Source organism: Triturus cristatus, chromosome 8 (assembly GCF_964204655.1).
Source record: "Triturus cristatus chromosome 8, aTriCri1.1, whole genome shotgun sequence".
Classification (NCBI taxonomy): domain Eukaryota; kingdom Metazoa; phylum Chordata; class Amphibia; order Caudata; family Salamandridae; genus Triturus; species Triturus cristatus.
This window is the reverse complement of record NC_140591.1, coordinates 1,244,389,454-1,244,416,804: the sequence shown is the minus strand read 5'-3', so window position 1 is coordinate 1,244,416,804 and position 27,351 is coordinate 1,244,389,454. Positions and strand designations below refer to the sequence as shown.

General features: G+C 51.9%; 1 protein-coding gene across 2 annotated transcripts in view; it reads right to left on the bottom strand.

Moving 5' to 3' along the window:
- Positions 1-7,042: 7,042 nt before the first annotated feature.
- USP9X (ubiquitin specific peptidase 9 X-linked) overlaps positions 7,043-27,351 on the bottom strand; it is a 1,605,828-nt gene continuing 1,585,519 nt past the window's right edge. For both annotated transcript variants that reach the window (XM_085622934.1, XM_085622935.1), the window contains exon 45: positions 7,043-8,624. In XM_085622934.1, the coding sequence (XP_085479060.1) occupies positions 8,490-8,624 (135 nt within the window). In that variant the 3' untranslated portion in view covers positions 7,043-8,489. The remainder of the gene's footprint in view (positions 8,625-27,351) is intronic.

The following is a 27,351-nucleotide window of genomic DNA, read 5'->3' as shown; positions in this document are numbered from 1 at the left end:
AATCTATTCAGAGGAGTTCAATCAAAATCTGGCCATTCAAGGATACGGAGTATAGGAAAGAAAATATTGATGAGAAAAGTATATGGGGAACCAAACATTGGCAAGTTCAAGGTAAAGAAGCCCTATTACATGCATGCATTATTATACCCACAGAAATGATTTTCCTGAATAAAACAATCCAACAGACTACTTGTTTGGGATTTGGAAATATGAAAGAGAAAACAAATACCAAAAAAACCCCCCAAAAAACAGTCTATACCAAAAGCTTAGCCAACACAGCTCACTGGCGACTGGCAATTGAAAACAGACAGACATGGAGTTAAATTACATGATTCAAAATAGAAAGTACAAGTATTACATATTCTCTTCTTTAGGTTTTGCCCTCGGACCCACTGGCTTTCTTACATGCATGTACTGTTTTCTTTCCAACACTCCTGGTTCACAAGCTAATTGCCTTGATCCCCACTATAATAGACACATACCTGTAGTCATTACTATGTATAGTGTGGGAAGCTGTGCCTACGTTGGTTGGCACATTCCAGTCTATCAGCTGTGACAGAGGATTTATCCCTAATAAAGAAGTTACTTACCTTCTGTTGCGCCTTATCTGGGAGAGACTAACTAGACGCAAATTCCTTACCTTAGAATTATCCTGAGGGTCGGAGTGGATCCAGAAGTTTTTTGTGAGCAGTACCTATGTGAGTTGGTAGGTGGCATCGGTTGCCTCCATGTGGCATCATCGGCATCAAAAGTGATGTGCGCAGTGCATATATAGGTGCCACCCCACTGCCCTGTTCCTAGAAATCTGTTTGCAGAGCAGAGAGAAAGGGTGGGTCGGTAAGGAATCTGAGGCTAAAGTCTCAACTAGATAAGATGTTACTGAAGGTAAGTAACTTGTTCATCTAATAGAGACTTCTAGCCGCACAGTCCTTACCTTAGAATAGATAGCCAAGCAATACCTCCCCGAAGGGGAGTCTGCGAAACAATTTCAAACCAAAAAGTCCTGCAGCACTGAACGAGCAAAGTGCCAGTCCTTACGGACCTGACCAGGCAGTAGTGTTTTGTGAATGTGTGAAGAGAAGTCCATGTTGCTGCCTGGCAGATGTCCAGGACCAGTACTCCGTATGCTAAAGCAGTGGTTGCAGCCTTGGCTCTGGTGGAATGAGCATGCAAGCCCTCAGGGGGTTGCTTCTTGCCTAATGCATAGCAGATCTTAATGCAGAACATGAGCCATTGGGAGATGGTCTGCTTCTGCGCGACCTTTCTCTTCTTCTCTCCAACGTACCTCACGAAGAGTTGGTTGTCCACCTGGAACACTCTTGCGTGGTCAGGGTAGAAAGACAACGCTCTTTTTGGGTCCAGTCGGTGAACTCGATCCTCTTCTTTAGATAGATGTGATGGACTGTAAAACATAGGCAGGGTGATGGACTGGGCTACATGAAAGAGAATGACTACTTTCGGCAAAAAGGAAGCTTTAGTTAGAAGAACCAGCTTGCCTAAGAAGATGTTTAGGTATGGAGGCTAGGATAAGACAGCCTGATGCTTACTGACTGTTCAGACAGATGTTATTGCCACCAAGAAAGCGTTCTTGATGATAAGGAGCCTGAGAGGACAATTGCGCAAGGGCTCAAAAGGATTGCACATCAGGAACTTGAGGACTAAATTAAGGTCCCACTGAGGAATGATAAAGGTAGAAGGAGTAAACATATGCTGCAAACCTTTCAAAAACCTATGAACAATAGGGGATTTGAAGAGGGGTGGCTGGTCAGGCAACTGCAGAAAGGCTGATATAGCAGAAAGGTGGACTTTTACAGAAGCAGAAAGGGGGATCAACCTGTCTTTTCACACACCATGCCACAAACTTGCCCCAACAGCAGGCGTATACCATTTTGGTGAAGCGACCCCGGGCTGCCAGAATAACATTATAGACTCCGCGTGGAAGGTCGAAAGGTGTCAACTGTCGCTGCATAATCTCCATGTAAGAAGGCAAATTGTTTACAGGTTCAGGTGGAGAACCCACCCCTACTCCTCCTGAAGGACAGCCTAATCTGAGGACCAATGGCCATGCTCACCAACTCAGGATACCAAACTCTCCAAGTCCAGTCCAGAGCCACAAGGATGATTTGGGCCAAGTCGTTCCTAATCTTCTTGAGAACTCTGGGCAGGACTGGTATATGCGGGAAGGCGTACAGGAGGCCTGAGCTCCACTCAAGATAAAAAGCATCTTTTGACTGAGTGCTGTTTTGGAAACTTCAGCACGCAGAACTGCTGACATTGTGCGCTCTCGGCGGTGGAGAACAGATCTAGCCAAGGCTCTCCCCATTGCTGAAAGAGACCTTGCACCACCTTGGGAAGGGGATGCCATTTGTGATCCGCTAGGCATTTTCAGCGGAGTACGTCTGCCCTGGTGTTCAGGGAGCCCACCAGGTGTATAAACACCAGGTAAATGCCCTGATGTTCCAGCCATGTTCAGGGACGCAGGGCCTCTTGACAAAGAGTCCAGGATCCCACACCATGCTGTTTGTTGCAGTACAACATGGCAGTGGTGTTGCCAGTGAACACATGCACTAGTGTCCCCTGGATGGAGGGTAGAAAGGCTTTCAATGCAAAGATTGCTCAGAGCTCCAACAGGTTGATATGGAGTTTGGATTCCGCCGGAGACCACAGTCCTCGGATCTCCACCTCTCCCAGATGGCTGCCCCATTCTAGGAGTTACGTATCTGTCACTACTGTGAGATCTGGTTGGGGAAGGGAGAAGGGTCTGCCGCTGACCCAGTCGCGGTTCATTAACCATCATTGCAGATCTTTCACAGTCCCCTATGAGATCTGGGCAATGTTGGAGATTGTCCAGATACTGCGCCCATTGGAACTTCTGGTCCCACTGCAGAGCTCGCATATGCCAAGGTGCACGCGTCACCAGTAAGATGCAGGAGGCCTAACAGCCTCAGTCAGTCCCACCGAAATCCTGGACAGAGGCTGAAACATCGGTATAATAGTCTGCATATACTGAACTTGCCGTTTGGGAGGATAGGCCTGAAACAGCACCATGTCCAGAACAGATCCGATGAAAGGGAGCATCTGAGAGCGAGTCAGGTGTGACTTCAGCACATTTATAGTGAACCCCAGGTAATGCAGGAGGTCTGCCGTAGTCTGGAGGTGGGAGACGACAGCCTGGGGTGAGACGACAGCCTTGAGTGAGCCTGTCTTCAACAGCCAGTCATCAAGATAGGGCAAGACTGGTACCCCTGATCTCCGCTGATGACTGCAACCATCGCCATCACCTTGGTGAACACCCGAGGGGTGCAGGTGAGGCTAACGGGGAGCACACCTAACTGAACGTGCTCATGGCCCACCGTGAACCACAAGTAATGCCTATGGTCAGGGAGAACAGGAATGTGGAAACTTGCGTGCTGCAAATGCAACACTACCATCCAGTCTCCTGGGTCCAGAGCAGACAGGACCTGAGTCAAAGTGAGCATTTTGAGCTTCTTTTTTAGAAAGAGGTTGAGAGGGGTCTAAGATAGCACGAAGGCCTCTGCCCTTCTTGGGCACTAAAAAGTAGTGGGAATAAAAATGGCTCACTTCTGGTGTCACCATCCTCTCTATGGCTCCTTCAGCCAAAAGAGCCCTCACTTCTTGGCGGGGAAGAGATAGATGGTCCTCCGTCAGTCTGTCGTAAGTAGGTGGCATGGAGGAAGAGGTAGTCTCGAAGGGGATGGAGTAGCCCCATCTGACAATCTGCAAAACCCACCTGTCTGATGTTGTGGACTGCCAGTGACGAAGGTAATGGCAAATCCTGCCGCCCACTGGGTGCCTATGATGGTAAGCCGGCAGACTAGGAGAGATTGGATGCTGCGGCTGAAGAGGGGTTGGTGGACTGAACCTACCACTGGCCACCCGACCCACAGAGCCGGTAGTAGCCGTAGCCACGCACAGACTGGTAAGCTTGTGTGCCACAGTGGCTGGACAAGTAAGAAAGCCGCGATACGCCCCTTCTGTGGCCACGAAAGGCAGTTTGATGGTAACGAGGCCTATGGGCCTGGCTGTAGCTCTGTCCTTAAAGCGTTCCAGCACTGAATCCGCCTGGTCTCCGAAGAGACAGGAGCCATCAAACAGCATGCCCCTGAGTGATGCCTGGACATCCCCAGAAAAGCCAGTAGTCATCAACCAGGCATGCCTAGTGAGTTGGTGGTGTCTAGTCCACAGCTTATGGTGAACATAGCTGCGTCTCTCACTTCGGCAACAGTATGGGAGAGCACAGCCCAGGCCTCCTCCTGAGCACCTGAGCAACCGTGACCCACAGAGCGCGGGAGTGGGAGCCCAAAAGACATACGTGTTCAACTACCTACTGCAATGCCAAAATGGTAGAAGAAAACATTTTATTGCCAAAAATGTTCAGCTTTTGGGATTCCTGGTCAGGTGGGGCATAGGTAAATTGTGCCAGGATTTACTTGTGAGGTTGAGGCTCGGACCACCAAGCTCTCCGGCGTGGGGTGTTTGGTGAGGAGGCTTGGATCCCCTGAAGAAGGGCAGAGGCTGCGGGCAACAGTCTGTTTACAGGAGCCCGTGTGCTGGGCTAAGTCCCAGTCCATAAGAATGGGGCTAGGGCTCTGGTCTGGATGGTATGGTGGCAGTTTATGTCGGACAACACCCCTCTGGTACAGTGTCGTGGATGAGGATAGGGATGGTGGTGCCGGGTTCGTCAGCCTCGGGACTGGGAAAGTCGGCATGGATCCAGAAGGAGCCCCTCTGAACCCACCGGGCCTGTAGGCATGCCGGTGGGAACAGGCCACCCAAATATGAGGTGCATGGCCTCAAAATTATCAGAGCTGGGCAGGGGTCCTTAAGGCTCCCGGAAGCTCAGGGAGGTGTGGAACCGACTGATGTATTTGGACTTACCATAGTGGCTCTATGACTTAGGAGTGCGTTGACTACCTAGGACTCAGTGACCGCTGCTGTGACTTTCCTCTTGACCGGGACCTTGATCATCATGCTACTAAAAGCTTAAGAGATAGCTCCCTTAAGGCCTTTGGGTGCATGTAGTAGCAGTTGAGACAGGCCTTTGGGTCGTGGTCCCACTCGAGGAAACCAAAAGCAAACAAGGTGCAGGTCAGTCACCAACATCTTTCGATGACAGGCGCAGCATGGCTTGAAGCCGGCCTTACTGGATGACATCCCTGTCACAACAGGAGGATAACCTCAAAAGGAGTAGACAGAACGTCTCGAAAAAAATCTAGTCTTGCGCGGAAAGAAAAGAACTGATGCCAGCGCGCATGGGTGGCACCTATATAGGCACTGATAATGTGCCTTCCTGCGCGGACGACGCCAATGATGCCACACGGAGCCGAACGACGTCACCTACCAGAGAAAAGAGATACGGTTCACAAAAACTTTCCGGACCCAGTCCAACTCCTGGGGCTAATTCTAAGGTAAGGAATCTGCAGCTAGAAGTCTTTTTCAGATGTTAATTTTTTTTAGGAGGCTGAACCTTTTGGTGGGACAATTTAGGACCACCAGAAGGAGAGGCTGAAAAACATTCTCTGTTGTAAGAACAGTATCCATTAATGTTGGAGGCGATTGAGAAAGTGGTACAAATCCTCTCCCAAGCTTTGTGAGAAGATGGCGACCCGTCTCTCGCCCAACCATGAGAAACTCAACGAGTTAGACAGCCCCACACAGTCAAAATGTGTCTCAGCATCAAAACATAGCACCTGTAATCTCTCAACGTCGAAGCATTGATATACATAGATGTCAAACGTTGACCCAAACAACCTCTCTGCAGTTTGCCACCTCAATTTCAAGCAGGAGCACCAGTGACTTGGAGATGTTAACCACTAATTTCCAGAAGAGGCAGAAGCAGAGGTATAGAAGGATGAGACAGTGCAAATGCACCCGTCTTATAAGAGGGAGATGTTCAAGAAGGCGACCTTCAGTTTTCAACCTTTTTAGCCCTAAGGTGGACACATTCCCTTCTGCCTCCTGTTACACATCCTTTTGTAAATATCACAGTCCTTGACAGAGTGAGCACCAGGAAGACAGGCCATACATCTCATGATCACCATTCATTGACATTTTTACTCCACAGGCTGGACATCTAATTAAAAGAGCAGAGATTATGACTTCAGACAGCAGGGTAGTGAAACACTTCAAGGAAAAACATAAGAAAATGCCCCTACTCCCCCTCCCACCAAAGAAAGCTAAACATCAACATTATCAAAAGGTACTGAGGGAACTCCTAAAACATCCAAGAGTTGGTGTTTGTAGTCAAAACTAACATCAAACAAAGCAGAGTTGTGTTCAGGATATTATTCACAGAGCAGAAGAAAGCTGCCTAACCTAAACACTACTAGGCATCCTGCAAAATCCTTTCTTTAAGTAGCAGTCAGTGTGCACTATGATGTAGTGTGCATTATTTTTACACTAGGGCACCATTTCCTGTTTTCATTTATATTTGGTACACTGTTTCTGGTAGGGTTTCAACCAAATGTACTGTTTAATTTGTAAATCAGATAATTATTTTGAAAAAAATTAAAAAAAGGAAATATTGCTTTCTTGGTCATGCTTTCTATTTACTTGGTAGAAATTAAAACATGGCATTCTCTTGAAAGGATGTTTTAACGGAAGACACCTATTCAAACTATTATGAGAAAATCACACAGTTAAGAACACCAATCAACATAATGCAAATAAGCCCAGATGAAGGAAAAACGGTGTCTGAAACAACAAAAGTCGTTTTTAGTGCACATTGGTCTCCAGAGAAGGTAGAGTGGTGAGCAGGGAACCCTCAAGTTACCAATTTTATTACTTAACAAATGAAAAGGCAATATCCAAGCCTGTCACAAATGGGTGGAAACTGTGAAAAGAGGAATATAGGGTTGTCACAAACAAGAACCAAGATAATTTTCAGAAAAAGAAAAAAAATCCAATTTAGTGGTCTGATTTTGCTACATGCATTTCATTGATAGGTTCCATAATCCTTCAACGCATTCGTCTTCGTATATACGCATGCTTGTGCAAATGCTTTAAAAAACACAGGACAACGTTTTCTTCTTAAATCAAATTCTATTTGTGAATTCAGCAAAATAATTTCTATAAAATAAAACAGCAAAATATTTAAATATTATAGGGTGGGCTGTATTTGTTTCGCAGGGGTATTTGGTTTTTAGACAGGTTCCAAAAAATTACACACATTCAATATACCAATTTTCTTTTAAATACAGTATTTACTGATGCTTTCCTTGAGATCCTTAAAACAAATGTTTAGTCTGGAATCAAGATACTTCAAAAATGTATTTGACTAGCCAGTAGTTTCTCTTATATTTAAACCCTGCTTCTAACGTTTAAGATTTCTTGTTTAATAGATCGAGACGAGACAATTCCGGCTTTCAAGTAGAATCATGAACAAACGATAACCAGCAAGTTCCCCGAGAGCAGTGGCACTTCTAAGAATTATGTTGCAGATTTCCCCTTCAATGCGATGCAACAGAAGTGATGTTTTTTGAAGTTGATCTATTAAGCTCTAGGAAAGAAACAAAACAAGCACACCAAATACAGTCTACTATGCTCCAGGCATTCTGGCATAGCAATTTTTTGCATATTTGTTTTAAATTCTTTTTTTTTTACCATTTCTATTACTGAAACGACGTGTTCTCCATCCCACCCAAAACTGACTTGTCAAGTATTACATGTGTGGGACTGAGTACGCGTCTGAAAGCCACCATTTGTCACATTTCTCTCCTACTTCATAGTCCAGGTGAAATAAGAAAACGTTCTGAGAAGTGCAGCACTCGTTTTTGGACCACTACAGGTATTATGGTCATATACGTTCTCACTGGCCACACTAACTTGGTGTGAAGCCGTGCTATATGCTACAGCATAACTATTGGTTCAAATGATCAAACTTAGACCAGAATGAAAAAGGCAATGAAAAGAGATTTAGAAACAATGTTACATCACCACTTGTCCACATCAACCAAATAATTAAAGGGTTATCAGGTTGCGCATAATACAACTGACTTCAGTGGCAAATAATTAACATGAAACTATGTGGTTGACATGGCTAGGATTTTTCTTTTGTAAATGCAGAGATCCAGATGCCGCTGTGGCAGGCAACCCTTCTTGTAGAGCACAGCAGATATATCAGGAAATAAAATGTTGTTTTTGTAAATCTGTGAGTCTCATCAAGCCCAGAAATAAAGTCTTGCTTAAGAATTAACAGTCAAACATTAATATACTATATACACCTTTGCCATTTACACATTAGCATCAGGCCATTTATTACAAAACACTATACACTTTCCACTGCAGGCGGGTTATATATTGACAGCAATTTTCTGCAGATAAGACAGTGAATAGACTCTCCACTCCAAGATGATTAGGATCGTTTTTTTATCTTCTAGTTTTAAATATCAGCCACACAGAGGAAGGTTGAACTGTAAGGCCTGGGTGCAGTCCTGATGGAGCAGAGTCAACTAAAAATGTGCATTTCACTATTCCTTTGTCTGAGCTGGAGTAACTTCTTCACTGCCTTCAAAGGGCTCTTGTGCTCGTTGGACTGTTCGTTGAGGGTTGTTCATGTGATGTGCGGCTGGGCCCGTGTACGGCGCTCCATGTACATGGTTATTCTGAAAGGGAGCAGAGGAAGAATCATCAACACATTAAGAGAAGGCTTAACTATTCATGTTCATGGACTTTGTAGAAATGCACACACATGACCAATGCTCAAGAAAATAAGAAATACACCATAACCATTCGTGGTTTTCCTTAATTGTCTCTTCATTTTTAAATATAAAATATATGTTCCTATACAAAAATGAACTCTGGATGTCCAGAGTTCTTAAGACTAAGCAGCAGTGAAATTTCACTTCCATAATCAAGAACGCAAAGTTCTCGTCACAGGTACAAGAGCATTAGAAATGAAGGACAATGTGGTCTGCGCCATACATAGATGAGGTTTATATCCACTTGAAGTCTTTACTTTTGTTAATATTTGTCTTGATGAACAAGTTACTTACCTTCGGTAATGATGTATCTGTAAGAAACATTAGTTAGTTAGATTCCTCACCTTAGAATAGATACCCCAGCAATACCAACCCCGGAGGTGGGACTGCAAACCAAGATCACACCAGAAAGTCCTGGAGAACAGAACGGCCAAAGTGGCCATCTCTCCGGACTTGGCTGTCCAGGCAATAGTGCTTGGCGAACGTGTGCAGTGAAGCCCATGTCGCCGCCTGACAGATGTCCTGCAAGGGGACTCCCCGTCCCAGGGCAGTTGTCGCCACTGTGGCCCGGGTGGAAAGGGCTCGCAGCCCCAACAGGAGGGACCTTTTTCGCCAAGGAATAGCAGAGTTTAATACACAACACGACCCATCGCGAGATGGTGCGCTTGTGCACAGCTTTACCCTTCTTCGCACCTACATATCCCACAAAAAGTTGGTCGTCCACCCGGAACTGTTTTGTGCGGTCTAAATAAAATGACAGCGAACGTTTTGGGTCCAGACAGTGGAGCCTCTCTTCATCTTTTGAAGGATGCGGAGGCGGAAAGAAGGTGGGCAGCGTGACAGATTGCCCGATGTGAAAGGGAGTCACGACTTTAGGAAGAAAAGAAGGACGCGTCTGGAGAACAACCTTATCCGGATGAACCGAAAGGAAGGGAGGCTTAGCGACAGAGCCTGGAGCTCACTCACCCGCCTAGCGGAGGTGATAGCCACCAGGAAGGCAGTTTTCAGAGTCAGTAGACGAATGGGACAGTTGTGAAGGGGCTCAAAGAGAGCGCACATCAGAAAAGTGAGAACAAGGTTCAAGTCCCACTGAGGCATTACGAACTGAACAGGAGGGAACATATGAGTAATGCCCTTGAGAAAACGGGAGACAACAGGGGACTTGAAAAGAGAAGGCTGATCAGGAAGCCTTAAGAAAGCAGAGATTGCAGCAAGATAACCCTTCAAGGTGCCCAGAGCAGAGCCCTGCTGGGCCAAAGAAAGAAGAAAGAGAAGAACCTCAGAATGAGGGGCAGAAAGGGGATCCACAGCCTTTGCTGTGCACCATGCCACAAATTTGTTCCACCGGCAGGCGTATACCGTCTTTGTGGAGGGACGCCTGGCTGCCAGAATGACATCACAGACTTCAGGAGGCAAGTCAAATGGCATCAACTGTCGCCGCTCAATCTCCACGCATGGAGGTGGAGGCTGGACAGGTTCGGGTGGAGGACCGTCCCCTGCTGCTGCGACAGAAGGTCCTCCTGAAGAGGCAGTCGTATCGGGGGATCGATGGACATACTGAGTAGCTCGGGATACCAGTACCTTCGTGCCCAATCCGGAGCCACCAAGAAGACTTGGGCCCGGTCGCGCCTGATCTTCGTCAGCACTCTGGGCAGAAGTGGTATAGGCGGAAAGGCGTACAACAGACTGCAACTCCACTCGCGACGAAAAGCGTCTCAGAGCGAGTGCCGCCTTGGAAATTCCAACGCGCAGAACTGCTGACATTGCGCGTTCTCTTCGGTGGCGAATAGATCTAACCAAGGCTCTCCCCACTGCAGAAAGAGACCTTGCGCCATGTCCGAGTTCAGACGCCATTCGTGATCCATCATGCACCAGCGGCTGAGTTTGTCTGCTCTGGCGTTCAGAGAGCCCGCCAGATGTTGAACCACCAGGGTGATGCCCTGAAGTTCCAGCCATGTCCAGAGGCACAGAGCCTCCTGACAAAGGGTCCACGACCCCACCCCGCCCTGTTTGTTGCAATACCACATGGCGGTGGTGTTGTCCGTGAACACCTGCACGACACTTCCCCGGACAGAGGGAAGGAAGGCTTTTAGTGCAAGTCGGATCGCCTTCAGCTCCAATAGGTTGATATGGAGCCGAGTCTCCACCGGAGACCAGAGTCCTCTGATCTCCGCCTCTCCCATATGGCCCCCCAATCCCAGGAGGGACGCATCCGTCACTACGACATGCTCCGGTTGGGGTAGGGAGATGGATCTGCCGCTGACCCAATCGCGATTCGTGAGCCACCACTGCAGCTGGTTCGCAGTGCCCTCCGAGATCAAGACATGGTCGGACAGGCTGCCTCGATGCTGGGCCCACTGAAACTTTAGGTCCCACTGCAGAGCCCGCATCCGCCACCTGGCGTGAGGTACCAACAGGATGCAGGAGGCCATCAGCCCCAGAAGCCGCAGCACCAACCTGACCGAAACCCAGGACAGAGGCCGGAAGATGGAAATCAGGGCCTGAATGTCCCGGACCCACTGTTCTGGCGGATAGGCCCGGAACTGCGCCGAATCGAGAACCGCTCCAATGAAAAGGAGCTTCTGGGAGGGGCTCAGGTGCGACTTTGGCACATTGATGGAGAACCCCAGCGAGTGCAGGAGGTCGGCCGTAGTCTGGAGGTGGGAGACGACTTGCTGGGGCGAGCCCGCCTTCAACAGCCAGTTGTCGAGATAGGGGAAGACTGGAACCCCTGATCGGCGCAGATGAGCTGCGACCACCGTTATCACTTTCGTGAACACCCGAGGGGCACTGGTGAGGCCGAAGGGGAGCACGGTGAACTGAAAGTGCTCCTGACCCACCGTGAACCGCAGGTAACGCCGGTGGGCCGGCAGGATGGGGATGTGGAAATAAGTGTCCTTCAAGTCCAACGCTACCATCCAGTCTCCAGGGTCTAGGGTAACCAGAACCTGACCTAAGGTGAGCATCTTGAACTTCTCCTTCCGGAGGAAGACGTTGAGGCTCCTGAGGTCCAAGATAGGGCGTAGGCCCCCTTTGCCCTTCTTGGGAACCAGAAAGTAGTGGGAATAAGAGGGCCGTAACTTCATCCTGTAGAAGTTTCAAGTGGTCCCCCGACATGCGGTGGTACTGCGGTGGCATAGCGGGAGGGGTCGCCTCGAAGGGGAGGGAGTAGCCCCTTCGGATGATTTGCAGCACCCACCTGTCCGTCGTGATGGAACGCCAGTGGAGCAGGTGATGGCGAACTCTACCTCCCACTGGCGTGGAATGGGCCTGAAAGCACGGACTAGGAGGGCTTTGAGGCGGATGCTGCTGGGGTAGATGTGGACAGACCGGCACGTTGCCCCCCTGTACCGCCTCGTCGGAATCCACGTCCGCGACCGCGTGGAGGTTGGTTCTGCGGCCTGTGGCTAGGCAGATGTGAGGGGGCGCCCCTTCCTTGGCCACGAAAGGGGCGAAAAGCGGAAGTTTGAGGGCGCGGGGCCGAGAGGCCCAAGGACTTGGCCGTAGCCCTGGAGTACCTAAAGTGCTCCAGCGCACTATCCGCTTTGTCACCAAAAAGGCGACTGCCCTCGAAGGGCATGTCCATGAGGGTGCTCTGGACATTCCCAGAAAAACTCATGGACTGCAGCCAGGCATGGCGACGAAGCGCCACCGTGGTCGACATTGCCCTACCCAGCGAGTCTGTAGTGTCCAGTCCACATCAGATTGCATGCCGCGCTGCATCCCGCCCCTCGGCAAGAGCTTGGGCGAGCCGTGTCCGGGCCTCCTCCGGACACTGGGGCAGCACGTCCTCCACCGTATCCCACAGGGAATGGGAGTAACGGTCCAAGAGACAAGCGGTGTTAATAGACCGCAGTCCCAAACTAAGGGAGGAGAACAGCTTCTTACCAAACTGTTCTAGTCTCTTGGATTCCCGATCCGGGGGAGGGGACGGGAAGGAGGTCTGGGAAGTAGAGGCCTGGATAACCAGGCTCTCGGGCGTGGGGTGCGTGGACAGAAAACTGGGGTCACCCGGTGCAGGGCGGTGGTGCCAGGCCACGTTCCGGTCCACAGGAGGTATTGTGGAGGGCTTGAACCAGGTGCCCTTCAGAACATCCACTAGTGCTTCATTAAACTGCAGCAGAGGCTCCGAGGAGCTTGCTGGTGGTTGGAGCACTTCTGTGAGGAGGTTCGTCCTCACGGCCACAGCAGGGAGCTTCAGCCCAAGGGCTTCGGCCGCCTTGCGCAGCACCACAGAAAATGCAGCCGAAGCCACGGTCGGAGGAGAGATGAAGCCAGTGTCAGGGGAGGTGTCGAGACCACTGGCATCCCCCAGCTCGTCTGCCCAGTCCTGTGATTACTGGCCCTGCCGGGCCAGAGGGTCATCAGCCCCTTCCCAGTCGTCACCGTCATCTGATTCCTGGTAGACCGGTGGAATGATCGGAGCCAGGCGGAAGATGAAATTGCCACCCATTGGCGTTGGGTGCGGCGCCGCTCCGACGCCGGGCCCGAACCAGGGAACGGCGTCGTCCTCAGGCGGCGTCGGGGGTGGCACCGGAGTCGGTGGAGGGGTCGTGAGGACGACCGGCACCGACTGGGATCCAGGCCTGGATCGGCCGGGGACCTGCGGCATCGGGACCGGAGTCGACGACGGCGCCGGGGCCGCCGGCTCGCTAGGCCTCCCAGTCGAGCCCGTGGGGCCCGAAGGCGCGCCGGCAGGCATCGACGGCGGAGCCAGGCCTCTCATGGCCGAGAGGAAGGCACTGATCTCTGCCGGAGTCGCGTCAGTCCCAGGGACCAGCGGGTATGGGGACGGACGTGACTCCTGCAGCTCCGACGGAGCCACATGGTACCACCCGAACCCTCAGCCGAGTTGCGTGACCGGCGAGTGGAGCCCGAAGAGCGATCTCGCCTCTTGGACTTCTTACTATGGTTCAACTTACCCGAAGACTGGTGGTGGTGGCTGCGGCTCTGAGCCGACTGCCGGAGCTCAAGTAGCTTGCGGGACCGCTTCCGCCTAGCCTTCGAAGTCAAGGTCCGGCAGTCGAGGCTTGACTCGGCATCGTGGTCGGCCCCAAGGCAGTAGAGCCACCGGTGGTGGTGGTCCGTAACCGACATCAGTCGGTGACAGGAGTCACAAGGCTTAAAACCAGGCATCCTACCGGCACCAGAGTCAAGTAGACGAGAATAGACCAAAAGAGTCCAAAAAGATTAGTCAAAAAATGACTAAAAAGATATGCTCTTCCTGGATCGGCGCGGAAAAAAGAAGAACTGACGTCCGCGCGCGAGGGCGGCGTCTAAGTATTCCGACGACGTCATCCCGGTGCACGACGCAGACGACGGATGCGGAGCCGCAGACGACGCCTAGCGACGCGCAAAGGTATTGCGGACGAAAAATCTTTGCGGATCCAGCCTGACGCCTGGGGATATTCTAAGGTGAGGAATCTAACTAGCGTGTTTCTTTCAGATAGATCGTTACCGAAGTTAAGTAACTCTTCCTGATAGAGGCATCTAGCCGCAGATTCCTTAATTTAGAATAGATACCAAAGCCATAATCCAGAGGAGGGTCTGCAAATCAACCACCAAGATCCAAGAGAACAGATTCGTCCCAGGGCTGACTAAACACGGTGGGAACCGCAATGCCAGGCAACCGACATTTGACCCAGGAAACTCTGTAAGGAGCATGAACAAGGGGCGGCAAAGACACCAAAATCCGACGAGGGACGGTGTGAGACCTCTCTCGCCCAGACTCAGACGAAAAGAAAACCGAACTAGAAAGAGCAGTGCCAACGTAAGAAACAATGCAGTGATTCCTTTAAAGAAGGATCCCAGCACCGGTTCCTATGATCCAAGGGGAACGAAGCCCCGAGGGGCAAAACAACATGAGAAAGTTAGAGCATACCGTCTGAACATACACCACAGTGGAAGCCACAATGAAACAGGGGACAGTCCAAAGACTGTCCGGCCAAGAACAGGAGCCGCAACATGAGGCTTGTGGGTGTAGGAAAAAAACAAACATCAAATGTGTGCCCCCTGGAACTTGTGACAACAGTGGCAGGGCCGAGACCAGAGTCAAGTGCCAATAGAGACGGAAGAGCCACCTTTGAGCAAAAGCTCAGTAGGTAGGCATGCAGCCAAAACGTACCAAAAGGTACCATTGAGAGGGGATAACCTGTAAGCCAGGAACACATAGAGGACTCCATCTCGAAGGAAAGAGTAGGCAAAAAGGACTGATACTAGGGCAAAAAGCACCTAGTATTCGAGCACCCCAGTGGCATGTAGAACCTACGACATACACACAAAGAGACAGGAAAGTTGACACACATATGTGAAGAGTTGCTCAATCGGTACCACTGCACCGGTGTGCGGCAGAACAGTCACAGAACACAGAAAAAGCAACAGGCGGAAGCACAAGTTACTTACTTGTGTTACGATATATCTGCAAGAGACATTAGTTAGTGATAGATTCCTTACCTTAGAATATCCCCAGACGTCAGACTGGATCCGGAAAGTTTTCGCCAGCAGTACCCCTGCGCGTCAGTAGGCATCGTTGTACGGTTCCGCGTACGTCGCTGGCGTCGTAGCCGCCGAGATGACGTCGTCGGAGCTACTTAGACGCGCCCACGCGCGCTGAAGTCAGTTCTGTACACAACTCTCACGCGCTAGGAGCACAGAGCCATGCCAGAGATATCGTCACACAAGCAAGTAACTTGTGCATCTGAAAGAGACACGTTAGTGATAGATTCCTTACCTTAGAATACATACCCAAGCAATATCAACCCCGGTGGTGGGTCTGTGAAGTGAGATTACACCAGAAAGTCACGGAGAACCGAACGGCCAAAGAAGCCGTCTCTCCGGACCCGACTGTGAAGGCAATAGTGCTTAGTGGAAGTTTGCAACGAGGCCCAAGTGGCCGCTTGACAGCTGTCTTGCAGGGGGACACCGTGTCCCAAAGCTGTAGTAGCTGCTGTCGCCCTGGTAGAATGGGCGCGCAGCCCAATCGGAGGTTCCTTTTTAGCCGAAGAGTAACTGGATTTAATGCACAAGGCAACCCATCGGGAGATAGTTCGCTTGTGCACAGCCCTGCCTTTCTTGGTGCCCACGTAGCCAACAAAGAGCTGGTCATTGTAGGAAGGTCGATATCTGACTATGGTTACCCCCAACTTTTTGCCTAGTGTCTAGCTGGTTTTTCGACTTAGTTGGCCTGAGATCCTGCCATTCAGGGTCTCAGGCTGTCTGCTCTCTTTAAAATGGTCTCCATGTACCCTAGGTACATACTCAATTGGTAAGGATCACCTTATTGGACCCTGTACAGTGTACCCCATGTACCCAGGGCATAGGTGTACCCTAGGCCTACCAGGGGCTGCAGCATGTATTATGCCACCCCTGGCCTGGCCTTCCATTATGACACAACTGGCTGATCACTCAGCTGGGGCAAGGTCGTGTAATCACCCCTTGCTTAGGTGTAGTATTCCTATACCTACCTTATATATAGACACATGTGTACCTATCAGCCACTCCTATGGCAGACCTTAACAATCCTGGAGGCAGAGTGCTTGGTAACATGTGAGATGGTGCTCTAGCATGAGCTGAGCCTGTCTGCAGCTTTCGGAACCATGTCCTTATAGCTGTTATATGATATAGCCTACCATATACTCTTAAAGTGCCTTATAATCTTAAACGGTTATGGTAACTATGGTTGGGCTTTATCAAAACATGTCGTGTAAGGTGTCTAACACTTTGGAATAATACCCCCATACCATTTCTGGTGATGATGATATTATTCCTCCCTTCTAGAGGGAGAGACATGTTAAAGTCCTACTTTGCTGTTTAACTCTCACCAAAGCCTCAGCATCACAAAATGGATGCTGCTGCCACAGACACGAGTCTGACCTCCTGCAGCTGGGAGCCCTCCCAGCCAGGGAGGCCTGGACAATAGGTTTCCTGCTTGGGGAGGTTCTAGCACCTCCCCAGACAGACTTTAGTGTATTGGGGCAGGGAGGGCTGAAAGGAATGAGACATGCCTGGGGCACACAAGGTGCTCCATGCATAGTCCAGTTCAAACCGATGCTGGGGCCCTCCAGCCCCAGCTCTGGTGTGAAACTGGACAAAGGAAAGGGGGTGTAGCCACTCCCCTTCCTGGTCCCACCCATAGGAGGGACCTTGCAGGTAGACCAGCCCACTAGCCCAGTATATTAGAAGCTAGTTGAGCCCTGCTAAATTAGATTACCCTGAATCTGCAACTTGAACAGAAACTCTGGACCTTCGACATTCGACCTCAGGAAGAAGACTGAAGAAATCTCCCTTGTGGCCAAGGAGTGACCACCCTGGGCAACCAGGCACCATCCAGCGACCGCTGCTTGCTTTGCACCGGAATCCTACGAGGGACGACTGCAGAGACTGACCAGCGCCGAGACTTCCAGACAACTCTGAACCAGATCCACATCTCCAGCGAAGCTGAGACCCGTGGAGGCGACGAGGGACGTGGGACCGGCGACTTGGGAAAAGTGGCTAGTAACTGACTAGCGCGACTTCTGAGGCTTCCTCGAGGCTGTGCTTGGGGAATTGAGAAGCCCCACTCCCGAGCACCATCTGCAAAGAAGACCAGCTCCCCACACTTCACGTGTTCTGCGTGGGGCCCTTCTGCACCTGTGTTGCTCGACGTGTTGTCCGGTCGCTGGCCCGTTGGCTAGTAGCCTCTGCGACGACGAACCTTTTTTTTTTTCAACTTGCTGGTCCGGCTCCTCCAGACAGGCACCCGCTCCTCTGTGAAAGAGAAGCACCCCAGACCTTCCTGGTCTGCACCAGAAGCAAGTCCTCCATCCTGGGTGGGTTCCGCTTGCCAAGGCTTGTTGGGTCCTGACTCGACTTCGACGCCGCCGACAGCAAGAGCCTTCGTGGGACAGCTCACCTCCTGGTCCTGGTCGTCCTCGACGTCTCCTGGTACCCGTGGCTGCTGCGACAAGCTTCACCCCTTCACCTGCATCTTCACGACATCGCCTGGTTCCTTCCTGGTTCCTTCCCGGCTCCTGGCTGGTGACCTAGACTCTGTCCCTTCTGCTTGCAGGTTCCTTCCTTCTTGATCCCCACCTTGGGATCCACCGGACACTCTTCACTGACTGCCTGTCAGCAACTTTCCTTCAGGCATCCATAGAAGTCCACGACGAAACCCGACGCAAGTTCACACCTATGCACCCGCAGCCCGTGGGCTAGGTAACTTGGGTACTTCGGTGCTCACAAGGGTATTGACTATCCTAGGGTCTAGTTTCCGAGTCTCGACTTTCTATCTATACCAGAAGTGTCGTAGAACTGTTAATTTCTAACTGCTAGTAATTCTATCGACTTTTACGCATTACGCGTGAGTGTTTCCACTCTGCACCTGAATCCCGTGGGCCTCCCACTTCCTAACTGTTGGTAGTATAGTGTAGCCCCAGAGATTCCCTAGGCCTCCACAACAGATCTATATAAAAATAGAATGTATTTATTCTAGTCAAACCCTCAGCACTCTTTATGTGATTCGAGGTAAGTACAACACAGTCTTAATTAAGCATACATTAAGTCACACAGGTAAGTAATACAGTTAGGCCCTAGGGGCACGCAAACCATATACTAAGAAAGTGGTATAAGAACCACTGTCACGAACACAGGATAGGCCTAGGCCTAGGGAATCGCTGGGGCTACACTATACTACCAAAGGTTAGGAAGTGGGAGGCCCAAGGGATTCAGGTGCAGAGTGGAAACACTCACGCGTAATGCGTAAAAGTCGATAGAAATAGTAGTTATTAGAAATTAACAGTTTTAGGACACTTCTGGAATAGCTAGGAGTTCGAGACTTAGAAACTTGACCCTAGGATAGTCAATACCCTTGTGAGCACCGGAGTACTCCAGTTACCTAGCCCACGGGCTGCGGGTGCATAGGTGTGAACTTGCGTCGGGTTTCGTCGTTGACTCCTATGGATGCCTGAAGGAAAGTTGCTGACAGGCAGTCAGTGAAGAGTGTCCGGTGGATCCCAAGGATGGAATCAAGAAGGAAGAATACCTGCAAGCAGAAGGGACAGAGTCGAGGTCACCAGCCAGGAAGGAACCAGGAAGGAACCAGGCAATGTCGTGCAGATGCAGGTGAAGAGGTGAAGCTTGTCGCAGCAGCCACGGGTACCAGGAGACGTCGAGGACGACGAGGACCAGGAGGCGAGCTGTCCCACGAAGGCTCTTGCTGTCGGCGGCGTCGATGTCGAGTTAGGACCCAACAAGCCTTGGCAAGCGGAACCCACGCAGAATGGACTTGCTTCTGGTGCAGACCAGGAAGGTCTGGGGGGCTTCTCTTTTGCAGAGGAGCGAGTGCCAGTCTGGAGTAGCCGGACCAGCAAGGTGAAATCAAAGGTTCGTCGTCGGTGAGGTCACTAGCCAACGGGCCAGCAACCGGACAACACGTCGAGCAACTCAGGTGCAGAAGGGCCCCACGCAGAACACGTGAAGTGTGGGGAGCTGATCTTCTTTGCAGATGGTGCTCGGGATGGGGGCTTCTCAATTCCCCAAGCACAGCCTCGAGGAAGCCTCAGAAGTCGCGCTAGTCAGTTACTAGCCACTTTTCCCAAGTCGCCGGTCCCACGTCCCTCGTCGCTTCCACGGGTCTCAGCTTTGCTGTAGAGGTGGATCTGGTTCAGAGGTGTCTGGAAGTCTCGGCGCTGGTCAGTCTCTGCAGTCGTCCCTCGTAGGATCAGTCGCAAAGCAAGCAGCGGTCGCTGGATGGTGCCTGGTTGCCCAGGGTGGTCACTCCTTGGCCACAAGGGAGATTCTTTTTATTTTTATTTTTTATTTATTTTTTATTGAACATTTTTTACAATGTTGACAACAGAAGAACATCCAACTAAACCAGCCAGTTTGCATTATAGCACAATCACAGATAGTATGCTTTTAGATGTCATACATAAAAAAAGAGGAATTGTGGTGGTCAACATGTCAATTGTACAGTAGGCAATGCTTGCAGTGTCGTTGGATGTGGAAAATCCGGGGCCCACTTCACGAGGCACCAGCGCCTGCAAAAAGCAATCATACAGGACCGCACAGGCACTACACAAAGCTATTCTAGTAGCAGAAGCGCCACACAAGCTCATGGGAGGAAATAAGACATCTACTCACTCTATGCACCGCTCCCACAGCGCAACCTCCCCAGTGAGATCAGCCAGGCAAACCACCCTCTTCTGCCTCCAAACTTTGTCGTTCCCGAGCCCAATTCACAAATGGATCCCAAATATCACGAGGACGTGATGTAGAAGGCAGCAGCTCCCAGAACGTGGTGAGCTGCGAATGACCATACGTGACATCCGCTATCCAGCTCTTCACCGTGGGCACCCTACGTCTACCCCAATGTATCGCCACTTGTCGTTAAGCGAACAATAGGAGCAGCGCATGCAGCTTGCGCGATTTCGGCGAGGTATCCCTGACATAACCCAGTATGCCAAGCATAGGGGACGGGGCGTCTGAACGACCCACTATCTGGTTTGTCAAATTGAACACTTGAGACCAATAACTTTCCAACTCCGGGCAGGACCACGCTATGTGAAGAAAAGAGGCCGATGCAAGCCCACACCTCCAACACTCATCCGTCTCCCAAAGGCCCATTTTTCTCAGGCTGATGGGGGTTCTATAGAACCTATGCAGGTATTTAAAGTGTATTAGACGCAACTTATAGTTGGGTGAGAGCTCAGTAAGTTGCCCACAGCAGAATTCCCATTGCTCTTCAGAGATCGCTGGCTGGAGCTCTTCGTTCCAATATTGTAGGGACTTAGGCGTTACCACCGGCGCCATGTTTTGCATTTGACGATATATACGAGTGACCAGCTTACGGGGGGACGGGGAACCCAACACCGCCTCCAAAGCTGTAAAGGTCGGCGGTGCATCAGGAAAGTCCCCACTCAATGCTCGGCAGGCTGCTTTCAGTTTATGATACAAAAAAAGTTCGGAGAAGGGCACCGTTTCGCCCTCCGCGGGCACCGGGGGGGGACAGGAACTTGCCCTCAGGGATAAGATCGGCAAAAGTACGAAGATGTAGCTTCTCAACAAGGCGCCTCTCCACTCCATCTGCCATACACGGCAGCATCGGGTTGTGGGCCAGTGGGATCGAGGGGGCATACATCAGTGGAACCCCAGCCCTTTTACGCAACACCTCCCACGCCCATTGCAAGGCCCCCGCCGTGTCCACATCCATTCTGGGGCGCCTCGCCGCGGCGCATATCGCCACATTCAGGGGGAGGGGCGCCACAGCGTCTCGCTCCACCGCCACGTGCGGCTGGAAGGGAGTAGGATGGGTCCAAAAATGCAGGAATTGAGCCTGGGCACAAAGGGCATATAGCCTCATATCTGGAGCTCCCAGGCCGCCCCGTCTCAAAGGCAGCATCAAAATATCCCAAGCCACTCTAGCCTGTCCGCCCGCCCACACCAGCGACACCAGATGGGATCTAAGGGTGGCGAAAAAATGCGACGTAAGCGGAATGGATATATTGACAAACAGGTAGAGGAACCTGGATAGGACAATCATCTTAGTCAGCGCAATCCTCCCCGTGAGAGACAGCGGCAGGGAAGTCCAGAGCCTGACTTTCTCACCTAGCCACACCATCGCCCTGCCAAAGTTAAGAGTCCAGATTGCCTGGAGATCACAACTTATCCAAACCCCCAAATATTTGACCTCGTCAGCCTCCCAACGTAAGGGGTATTCGGAGGACACCGCTGTGGTACCATCGGTCAGGGGGAATATCACTGACTTTGACCAATTTACGGAGATTCCCGCAAGACCTTCAAAGCGGACAAACTCCCGCAATATGGGATCCAAATTGTCTGCGGGATTGATAAGATACAGAGTCACATCGTCCGCGTACAGCGATACAAGGAGGTTCCTAGAACTGAAGCCTATCCCTCTCGCTGTATGATGTTGGCGGATTCGGGCCGCAAGCGGCTCCATAGCAATAGCAAACAGTAGCGGGGACAGCCCTGCCGCGTGCCCCGCGAGATGGAAAACTATTCCGAAACCATACCATTTACCCGCACCCTGGCTTTGGGTAGAGTGTAGAGCAAGCGGATTTTCTTGATGAGCAGTGCGCTGAAGCCCATCCTCTCCAATATAGTAAATAGGTAGGGCCACTCGAGAGTATCAAAGGCTTTGGTGGCGTCCAGAAACACCACCGCAGCCCTGACATCGGGGTGCAGGTAGTGCAGAGCGGAGAAAATCGTTAGCAGGTTGTGTGAGGTCGATCTGCCCGGTATGAATCCGGATTGGTCGGGGAGTTCCATCACTGGCAGCAGAGGCTGCACCCGGTTCGCGAGCAACTTAGCTAGTATCTTTACATCAACATTAATCAGGGATAGGGGTCGATAGGAATTCAGGTCGTCGGCCGGCTTGTCCGGTTTCAGCAGTGTAATGATTAGGGCCTCTCGCATGGTCGCGGGCAATATCCCCTTCTCTAGTGCTTCCTCATATACCGCCAGTAACCGGGGCAACAGCTCATCCGCATACGCCTTATAAAATGCCGTGGTCAGATCATCAGGTTCCGGCGCCTTGTCAGGCGGCAGACTCTTAATGACCTGCGCCACGTCGCTAGCATCTATCGGAAGGTCCATATACTCCCTATGGCTATTGTTAAACCACACCAGTGCAATTGAATCCAAAAAGGATTCCAGCCCCTACGGACACTGCTCCTGGGTGCTAGCATAGAGATTGTAGTAAAACCCAGAGAATGCCTCCACAATATCTCCTCTGTCATGAATCAGCTCGCCAGACTTAGTGCGCAGTTCGTGAATGTAAGTCGCGGGACGCGGCGGTCTAATCATGTTGGCCAAGGCTTTCCCCGGTCTCCCACCCTCACCATATCGTCGAGCTTCTGCATATTTCCCTAGGAATTTCACCTCCCTCATCGCCTCCTCTTCGTATGCCAAGAGCTTAGTTTTCAACATCCCCGCCCCCTCAGGCTCTTCAGTGGCAAAAAATGTGCATTCGAGCTGTTTTATGTCAGTTTCCAATGCCGCCAGGGTCCCCCGTATTGCCTTCAGCACCCCGGCCTTTTTGGCTAAACATTTGCCCCTAATAACGACTTTAAAAGCTTCCCACAGCGAGGCCTCTGTGGCCACTGATCCCGCATTAAGTTCGAAGTAATCAGTAATATCTATCCTAATCTCCTCCCTAAAGGCATCATCCAGTAATGCGTGCGGCGGGAGCCTCCACGAGCATGGTGGGCACGAAGCCCCAGGAATTAGCAATTTCAACATGCAAGGGGCGTGATCAGACCGGGAACGGGGCATATGCTCGACCTGCACAGTCCACAGGGCCACGTCCCGCGACACTAGCCAGTAGTCCAGGCGCGACCAAGCGCCACAGTGCGCCGATATACAGGTGCCCTCCCTTAGAGCCTCATGCCTGCTACGCCACACATCAACCAGTGCACCGTCCACTATTATCTCCCTCAATGCAGAGCTAGCCAGCGGGTTTAGTGTACGGGCCGCCCCTCTTCTATCTGCTTTGTCATCGAGTATCGCATTGAAGTCACCACCCCATACCACTGTACTGCACCCAGTAGCCTTCACCTGCCCCCAAAGCTTATGAAAGAACAAGGGAGAGTCGACATTGGGACCATATACAGCCACAAACACCACGGAGACGCCGCATATCAGGCCCTGCACTAAAACATATCTACCTTCCGGGTCACACTGCACAGAGCCCTCCCTCCAGTCTAGCCCCCGTCGGATCAGAACCGCAACCCCGCGGGCATAGTTAGAATAAATAGCCGAATAGACATTCCCCCACCTAGTGTGACGCAATCTTGGAGCCGGAGCAGTATTCAAGTGCGTTTCCTGCAGGAGGCAGACATCCACACCATGATGCACCAGGTAGGCGTGCACCAATCGTGCCTTACGATGATCATTTAGCCCTCGGACATTCCAGGTCAGACAGTTCAACGTTCTATCCACCATGGGCATCACCCACTAACAGTACAAAAGCATAGCAACACACGTTTACGAGGGCCACCCAGGAAGCATAGAACACCTGTCCTACAGCATACAGTGTGAATTCTGGCATTCAACAAACTTACCACCCCAACCGTCCCACCCCCACCCACACCCACACCAACCCCCCAACCGGGTCGTAGAATAATCACCCCCCACATTAACCCCAAATAGACATTGAGAAAATAAGGGAACATTCCCAAGGGGGAGCAGCTATGCCGGCTACAGCCCTGCATGTAACAGGGTGGCCAGAAGAACTGCAGGGGATACGAGCTGCCCAAACCAGAGTGAGTGAAGAGAAAAAAAAAACAGTATATCAGACAGCGGTGCGTGAAGCTACAGGGTGCCCGAATCCACCCCCCACCCGGCCATACAGGAGCCCACCAAGAGTCAGGAATAGCTGCCCCAATAAATGCACCATACGATACTCATGGTCAATCATTGTCACTCAGCCGGTTCTCAGCCGCCTCCGCTCCACCACGGGGACGGTTCGCGGATTTACCACCCACATGCTTGGCGAACTTCAGTGCCGCTTTGGCGTCCGTGAAGACGTGGGCGGTCCCCTCAAAGGACACCTTTAATTAAGCAGGATAGAGGAGTGAGTACGGAACCTGTGCCTGCAGAAGAACACGTTTCGCCGGAAGAAACTCCCGTCGGGCAGCCTGCACCGCCGGGGTGAAGTCAGGGTGAAAGGAAATACTATTGCCTTTATGCGTGATGCTCCCACGTTCCCTGGCCAGTTTTAGGATCTGATCACGATCTTGGTAGTTCAGTAGTCTCGCAATGATGGGCCGGGGCGGCGCCCCCCACCGGGGGTTTTTGGCCCAAGGATCTGTGCGCCCTCTCCACAACAAATACCGCAGATAGGTTAGGGTCAAACAGCTCGTGCAAGAGATCAGTGATGTAGGTTTCCATTTTAGATATGGCAGTGGTCTCCGGAATTCCCGTGACGCGGAGGTTATTGCGCCGGGACCGCGCTTCTAAATCTTCGCATGGATTATACTCAGCAGTTTATCCATGTGGAGTAGCTGGCCCTTAGTTTCAACCTGGAAGTCATGAAACTCCGACTGGCGAGTTTCCACAGTATCCAGCCGCGCTTCATGTGTCGCCACCTGCGTCTTCACAGAGTCTAACTGACTTGTAAGGGTGTCCAGTTTAGTGTCAATGGTGCGCAAGCTAGAACGCATTTCGAGCATAAGCGTGCGCAAATCCTCGCCATGGTCCTCCGCCACCTGGTCGCGCCGCTCCTCCGGTCGAGACTCCGCTTCCGACTCCACCTGCCTCGTGGAGCACTTCTGGTCAAAGTGCAGCTTCGGCTGCTTAGCGTCGTGCTTCCCCATGGTCAGTAGATCGCCTCCGCAACCCGCTGCAACTCCCCAGCCAGGGCCATCCACTAGTTCACGGTCAGGCGCTCCACAGCAGGTCGTCGCCACCACTCAGGAGCCGCACACGTACACTGTATCTGACTATGGGGATCGGAGGCGTAATCTGCAGTCACCCCATACCGCTCTTGGGAGCAGGTCGTCAACTGTTATCTCCGCGGCCAGCGCCAACTCCACCAGCAGACGAGCATAGAGTGTCGCCATCCACCAGAGCCAGGTCACAGTCGGGCCCCCAGTAGAGCTTCTTTCAACCCCATCGCACGCGAGGGGTGGGGGCAATGTCCAATAACCCTACTTCAGCCTAGAAGCCCCAGGCAGTGCAGCCCTCGACACCCGCGACGCGTGTGCCGCCTCTGGGTATGCAGTCCACTCACCGCTACACGCACAAGGACGCCTCTGCCCAGATCTCCAGCCGCTCCTATGTTTCGCCAGAGACCAGCCAGCCCAGCCTACGGGCAGCGTCGCAGCAAAGACGAGTCCCCCAGGGAATCCACCGCAACCCCCAGAGTCGCTGGTATTGCCACCGCCTCACACACCACGCTCCTCACAGTCGCATAGCGGCGCCTCGGGCCTCCCTCAGTCGGCCCCGACGTCAGTAAGGATCCGCTCCGCTCCACCTTGTCCGTGCCCGCACTCCACAAAATGGCGATCACCCACTCCTCCGGTCTCCAACCTCAGGGGCACAGCAGGTCTCCCGTCAGCCACACGCGGGCAGCCACGCAGCACTCACCGCTTCCCTCACGTCCAGCAGTGGGTCTTGGAGCCGGGTCGCTCCGCCGATGTACTCCGCCCGGGGCGGCAGGCAGCACCCACCGGGTCAATCAGCCACAGAGCTCCACCACCACAGGCCGCCCGCCCGGCGGCAGACACGGCGCCCACCTCCGCGTCTCAACCCACACCGGGGTGCGGGGGGGGGGGGGGGGGGCAAACGGCGCCAGGGGCCTCCAAGCCAACGGCAGTTATTCTCTCCTCCTCCACGCGGCCAGGGCCTGATCCCGCGATGCAGCCACGGGCTCGATTTCCTGCTCCCTGCAGTCGCGCTCCCACAAGCTCCGCCTCCAGCACCGTCCGCAGGCCTCGCAGGCTTCAGCACGGCTCCGACCGGGAGAGGGCGAACACAGCGCACGTCCGCCGAACACCCACTGTCTCAGCCGCAATTGCTACCAGTCCGGGCAGCCCAGCATCGCCCCGATGTGTAGGATTATTGCAGGATCGTTTTCCGGCCAGCGGAGCTAGCTCAAGGAGCGGCCATCTCGCTGTACAGCAGGCCACGCCCCCCACAAGGGAGATTCTTCAGTCTTCTTCCTGAGGTCGAATGTCGAAGGTCCAGAGTTTCTGTTCAAGTTGCAGATTCAGGATAATCTACTTTTGCAGGGCTCAGCTACCTACGGATATACTGGGCTAGTGGGCTGAGCTACCTGCAAGGTCCCTCCTATGGGTAGGACCAGGAAGGGGAGTGGCTACACCCCCTTTCCTTTGTCCAGTTTCGCGCCAGAGCTGGGTCTGGAGTGCCCCAGCGCCGGTTTGAACTGGACTATGCATGGGACACCTTGTGTGCCCCAGGCAGTGTCTCATTCCTTTCAGCCCTCCCTGCCCCAATACACTAAAGTCTGTCTGGGGAGGTGCTAGCACCTCCCCAAGCAGGAAACCTATTGTCCAGGCCTCCCTGGCTGGGAGGGCTCCCAGCTGCAGGAGGTCAGACTCGTGTCTATGGCAGCAGCATCCATTTTGTGATGCGGAGGCTTTGGTCAGAGTTAAACAGCAAAGTAGGATTTTAACATGTCTCCCCCCTAGAAGGGGGGAATAATATCCTCATCACCAGAAATGGTATGGGGGTATTATTCCAAAGTGTTAGACACCTTACACAACATGTTTTGATAAAGCCAAACCATAGTTACCATAACCGTTTAAGATTATAAGGTAGTTTAAGAGTATATGGTAGGCTATATCATAGAACAGCTATAAGGACATGGTTCCGAAAACTGCAGACAGGCTCAGCTCATGCTAGAGCACCATCTCACATGTTACCAAGCACTCTGCCTCCAGGATTGTTAAGTCCTGCCATAGGAGTGGCTGATAGGTACACATGTGTCTATTTTAAGGGTAGATATAGGTATACTATATCTAAGCAAGGGGTGATTACACAACCTTGCCCCAGCTGAGTGATCAGCCAGTTGTGTCTGATTGGAAGGCCAGGCCAGGGGTGGCATAATACATGCTGCAGTCCCTGGGAGGCCTAGGGTACACCTATGCCCTGGGTACCTAGGGTACACTGT